Source organism: Penaeus japonicus, unplaced genomic scaffold, assembly GCF_977035675.1.
Source record: "Penaeus japonicus unplaced genomic scaffold, GWHDUDI00000001_assembly GWHDUDI00000014, whole genome shotgun sequence".
Classification (NCBI taxonomy): Eukaryota; Metazoa; Arthropoda; class Malacostraca; order Decapoda; family Penaeidae; genus Penaeus; species Penaeus japonicus.
In genome coordinates, this window is record NW_028234416.1 from 20,200,925 (window position 1) to 20,207,390 (window position 6,466).

Here is a 6,466-nt window from a genome sequence, read left to right on the forward strand (position 1 = left end):
TTTTGTAGGGTTTAATTATTTATTAGAACTCTTCACTTCCTATAAAATTGTCAAAAGCTTAAAGTACAATTCATCTAATGTAATTTTTATATAAATAAATATATAAATCCTGCCACTGGTATTCCTATTACACATCACTTTACTATTGTCCTCCTTTCTTAAACTTACTTTTTTTACCCTTTTTAAATTTGGAGTGAGTGGCACTACCGTTGCTCTGCTTGTCGTGACTCTTTGTCTTTTTATTCTTTCCTGACTCATCCCCAGTTCGTTTCCTTTTATTTGAAAATGCATTCTTTCCCACATTTGCACTATCGGAGGGCTGGTTAAAATTTCCTCCTCCACATTTATTTAATTTCTTCATGGATTTCTTCACATTCTCTCTTTTCCTCTTTTTCCCCTGCTTCACACACATTCCTATGTCTTCCTCCTCATTCATGCAGACCCCAAGTTCTTCCTTATCTCCCTCCTTAGCATGGACCCCTAAATCTTCTTGCTTGGATGAAGTCACGTCATCCTCTTCTTGACAGATGTCATTCAGTAACTTCAAAGCTTCATGGTAATCTTTGTCCTTGGATTTGCAATAGTTTTTCAGTTTACTTGTGAAGCTTGAAGGATGGTCATTAGCACGAAACCCTTTATCTTCTTCTTCCCCAGATGAATGCGAGTCACCTTCCTCTTGGCCGATGTCGTCTAGTAGCTTCATTGTCTCGTTGTAGTTTTCGTCCTTGTGTGATCTCTCCCTTACTTTGGTGCACTGTATTTCCTGCTGCTCTTCACTTCTGCCTTCTGAAGTTTTTGTTTCAGCAAATTCGAATGCCTCAAGGAAGGTGCTTTCCTCTGCTTCGTCATCTTTGAGGATGTGCAGGAAGGCTAGTAAGTCGGGTTTGTTTTTTCTGTAAAAATAATTTTGTACATGTAGGGTAATTACATTCTGCAATGGTACTTCTGTTTAGCAACTCTCCATGGTCTAGACTGGAATTTTTGTTTTCTAACATGGGTAAGTTTGCATCTAATTTTTCAAATTCTGAAATCAGTGAAGGAATTTGATTCTCATTGTATGGGGGAATCATAATTATATTTGAATATTGTACTTAAAAAGAAAAAAAGGTATTATGGTAAGTCTGCAAAAGCATTACTAGTGTTGAGAGCTTTTACTTATCCAACTTGTGAAACTGCACAGAGAATTAGACAATGGTTTTAGTCTGGTAGATTGTAAATTTATACTGTGAAAGTATTTCCATTCATAACAGAAAAATATACTGAATTTTTGGAAAAAATATTGCAAAATGCATAAAGTCATAACCAGCTTTACCTATTGATAATAATATGGTTATTGTAAAGAAATGGAACCACAAAAATGAACTGGTATTGTCCTCTGTAAGACAAATATCAAAAAAATTAAGAAGTTTGCAAAAAAATCAGGGTAAAAGATAAACATCAATCAGAGGAGGTTATAAAGAAAGGGATATACATCAAGTACAAAGGATTTTTTTTTTCTAAATAAAAATAAATATCTAAATTGTATAAAGCATTTTATAAGACAATGAAGCCTAAAGAAAAATTTAAGAAGAGAAAAGAAAGAAGAAAGAAAGAAAAAGAAGATGGTCATTTCCACATCATGAAACAATAAACAATAAATGTGAAATACTCAATTATTCAAGGAACCCCCCAAATTAAACATTTGTTTAATAAGACATCCATACTTTCAAGACTAAAGTAAAACACTTTACCTTGTGATGTCGACATCTGTCTTTTTTATGGATTTGCAATAGTTTGTCAGTTCACTTGTAAGGCTTGGGGGATGATTCTTTTTCTCAAAAAGAGAGGAAGCCGTGTTCCCTTTAAGGTTGTCCAACAAAGGATAAATTGCATCATAGACTTCTGCCAACTGTCCAGCTAAATCCAGTGCAAGAGCTCTAAAATATGAACAGAGAAGAAAAGAAAGTTAATAAGAAGCAAATAATAATGAACGTACTACATTCCTTTATCATAAGTTTTGCATCTTGCCCATTAAAAAATTGGAGGTAGAAGTCATCTTCTAAAACAGCCATGACAGCAATAAACTATTGAACAAGACTCTAAAATTCTTAACTGCCCAGTCCTTACCCACATTAACCCTTCAAATATTACACTGAATCAACCAGATTCCAACTTGCCTTATTCTGGCCACATTAGCTATAAAGGCAGAAGCAGTACTGAAACAATAACCAGTCCTCATCTTCATCACGAGGTAGCCAGCAGCTTCACGACAGTACCCCTCTATGCACAGGAGGAGACGGAAACCCCCATAGACTCGCACCAAGAGGTATTCGTACATCTGTCTTGATGGCACACGCACATTCCTGTGATAGATGAATATGGTGTTGTAAAGAAAGAACTATCTTTGATCAAATTCATGCAAGTTACTTAGCCCATTCATGCCAGGGCTTATATTTGTGTAATGCCGCTCCCACTGGCAAGGTAACAAGCGCGTGCAGTGACTAAGCCTGAGATCTCTCCCGGGTGTGATGCCACACTGCCCTTCAATATATGAAAAAATTCATGGTTTCATGTTATATATAATGTATCAGTACTATATGTACACACACACACACACACACGCACACACGCACACACACACACACACACACACACACACACGCATATGCACACGCACATACGTACGCACACACGCAAATGCATGCGTGCACATACATACATAAATATTTCACAAAATTATTCTATTATTCTATCGTTATTTGCTGATGCATGAATCCTATTTTTCACATAATGGACGTCAGAATGCTGAGATTTTTAATGGCATGTAAAAACTATACATATATTCTTGAATTTACACACTATATTTTGATTTGGTATGTATTCATATTGTTTATACTATTTTTTAAACATTGTTCCTTCATCAAAGCTTTAGTATCTTATTGTATATAGAAACTTTCTCATCTATGCAATTTATGGCAATTCTTTATCAAGGTCATATTGTAGGATCACTACAAGATCCTACCTATGATGCCCCTACCCAAGTTTTGGATTGATAATGAAGAAAGAGTAGAAGCAAAAGAAGATGAAAAAGAAATAGGAGAAAAAAAAATCAAATGAAATCAATATATTGATAATGAAATGCTGCCGGTAGGAGCAATCAACTGTATCATTAACATTGTAAATTTATATCTTTGGCTAATAAGCAAGATAATGCCAAACCACTTCTATTTGCTTTTCTGCTAACTGCAGCTGGCTTTAATATTGCATAAATCAACCATTACATCTATGATTATTAAAATCAACCTACTAATGAGCGCTCCAAAATTGGGCTCTAATGCCAGGATACATGTATATTATGCACACTGGTAACATGTGTACATGCAATATGTAGTGTGGGTTGTAAGTAAATTCCTCTCACCCAATAATTACTTTATGCTTTTAGCCAAGTGGATTCTGGATCTTTGTTATATTAGTAATAATTCTTATAAATACCCGAATATGTAGAATAATAAAAAATGAGAGAAAGTTGAACTTTTATGCAGCAAAGTGATTAACCCATTCACGCCGGGGCCATTTTGGCTTTGCACGGTCGCTATACCGAGGTTTTCGAACGCATCATCCGAACGCTTCGAGATTCTCGGGTGCACGGGCCGCGAGCCTGGGCTGCCCGCTCGCTCACCCCGAGCGCCGGCCTTGGCCAGATATCTCGTCGGCGGCGTCTGACGCGAAAACCACGAAACGTGTCAGCACGTCATCCGGCGTGAGTGGGTTAATGAGATCATGTGCACAATTCATATAAATCATCCATGATATTATTTTTGTTGAATGTTTTTGCCTATTGATGGGTTCAAATGCACTGCAGCTGAGCTTTCTTGCAAGCACCTGCGGTTCATGCCTAATGGCAGCACTGGAGTCAGTGCTGTCTTCTGACACACCATGTAGTGGCACCCATAAGCCAATTTTCCATTAACAATATTGGAAGCAAATGTCTATACTCTAAGGTCTACTGGGATTGTAGAAGGACTAGAAAGACGTCTTTGTAAAGCTGTCCTGCTTTGAGATACACCAAGCATTGCAGCCAGGTGAAGACAATGTGTAAATGAGATTTCTATTTTTATCTTTAATTCTATTTTTTTTTTTACATATTACTATCTACATGACAAATAAGGAAAATTCTTCAGTTGAAGATAAGATACGATATGTTCATAATAATAATAATAATAATAATAATAATAATAATAATAATAATAATAATAATAATAATAAAGAAGAAGAAGAAGAAAAAAAAAAAAAAAAAAAGGAACCAAATCCTATTATTCTCCTCACACAAATCTATAAGCTTTATAATAAGCACATATTTCAATTATGAATTCTTTTCTATAAAGTCTAGACCATAAAATAATTAAATAAGAAAAGAGTTCTTGCTGCTAAGAAGGCTAATAAAAACAACAGAAGATGGTAAAATACATAAGATCACATATAAGAATCTAGGTACCAACTAAGCAGAAGAAGGACAATGTAACAATATAATGAAATTAGCAGTCAAGTCAGTCTATTCCTAGCAGGGTGAAAAGTAATGGAAGGTAATTGAAAAAGGATCCCACAATGCAGTTTGAAGTTGCATAATCCTGAGGTTAAGCTGTGGGAGTCTCTAATGTGAACTCCCAAAATTGTGTTTTAGAAAGAGCTGCATTCAAAATTAACCCATTGCGGACGGGGGATATTTCAGAGCGAGGCAGCTTCATGCAACATACCTTGACTTTTCCCACTCTTTCAGTCATTTATTGTGGAACTAGAGCCAATTTTATGTTTTAATTTGTGTGCGTTTTCTTGTAAAGAGACTTATATGTGTCATATCACAGGCTCTATCAATGCTGCAGTTAACTAGGATTATAGTATAGGGTCCACATCAGCTCATTGATTTCTTTATACTCTGTGAGACAGAAGTATTGCTGTTTTATGAGAGGACAAAAAGCAACTTTATTTTTTAGTATTCCTGTAGTGTCATGATCAAATACAAAACATAACCACCCACAACAAAGATAACATGAAGAGGTACAGAAGAGGAAAGAAACCTGTACTTATGACTGTGATTGCCACAGGAAAAGTCATCCCCTACTGGCACAGGGGCACATTGTAAACAGAGGGCATAGTTTGAGTCACCTTCCTCTTCATTGGCAGTACTTTAGAGCAAGAGGTCGGCAACTTGCAGTGTGCTATCACTCTATGAAGATAGTGCGTGCTAGAGACCATGGATGGGTGCCATTGAAGGCTCCCTCTCCTGCTGGTGCTAGAAGAAAGTGGTGCCATCTAGGTTTTGGATGTTAGGTGAAACTCATTTTGCTTATTATTATGGCAATTATAACAATTATGACTGCAATTGTTTACACACAGCACAAATAAATAATGATATAAAATCCCTGAATATCATGTAATGCCTGTCGGCAGGCTAAAGCTCCTGTGTCATGTATGTCATGACACCCGTATGCAATGGTTAATTTCTTCCTCATTTTATATAGTATAGTAATGCTAATCATAACACAAATATAAAACTTAATCTGTTAACAATGGATAATGTAATATCATGTCATGTGGTGGCAGCACTTGCTGCCAAGGACACTATATCATGTCATGGCTTTTTGTATGGCTGGCAAGCTGGGTGATTGTGCACACACTGAAATATCCAGTGTTAAAAACGGGCGGAGCCAAAACTGCCTTGGTGTTATTGGGTTAAGACACAAAAATGTCTGGGGTTATTAATTAACCCTATATTGGCCAACATGTATATTTCAATGTTACAGAGTAAATATGAAACCTTCAGTATCAGACCCCATAAATTTGTATAGTTTCTCTCTCTAAAAAAATTGCAACTGGAAACTGATTGGTTGAGCCTGAGATTGATTAGGCTTAAACAGCTGTTGATTAAAACATGTGTGAAGCTTCAAGATTCTTTACTACTTTCCTTGATTAAGGGTGAATTATCAGATATTACTAGTCTCACATAAATTTTTCTGAAACTGAAATGCTCCTAGATCATGAAAAATAAACTAGGTCCTCAGTTTCTGTTAAATCATAAATTCTATAAGCTATATTAACCCATTCGCGCCGGTTGACGTGCTGACACGTGGTCGAAAAAAGCCCCGGACCCGGGTGACGTCCTGGCACGGGCTACATTTTCGGCCCGCGCGCCGGGAGGCCAGTAGCGACGTGCTGAAACGTCCGCATTAGAATGATAGATTATTCTTAGTACAATTCGATTTTCATACTTGATTTGTCTTAGCTACTTTAGTTTATCCTTCTAAATAGTAGAAAATGGGATATAACGTAATATGAATGACGTCACAGGTACATACGTAATCTTGATTACGGCATGGTGATTTCTGTTTCTGATTTGTTGAATATGATGATCTGAGTCGAAAGACTATCGTAAAATCAATTGTAATTGGCCGAGGAAGAAAAAAAAAAAAAAATTAAATAAAATTATATA

The 6,466-nt window shown here is 36.3% G+C and overlaps 1 protein-coding gene across 1 annotated transcript in view; it reads right to left on the reverse strand.

The window, feature by feature from the left end:
* Window positions 1-6,466, reverse strand: part of LOC122255927 (uncharacterized) — a 14,872-nt gene continuing 8,406 nt past the window's right edge. The window contains exons 4-6 of the mRNA XM_043020303.2: window positions 2,157-2,342; window positions 1,731-1,916; window positions 1-893 (exon numbers count right to left, since the gene is read on the reverse strand). Coding sequence (XP_042876237.2) covers window positions 143-893; window positions 1,731-1,916; window positions 2,157-2,342 — 1,123 coding nt within the window. The 3' untranslated portion in view covers window positions 1-142. The remainder of the gene's footprint in view (window positions 894-1,730; window positions 1,917-2,156; window positions 2,343-6,466) is intronic.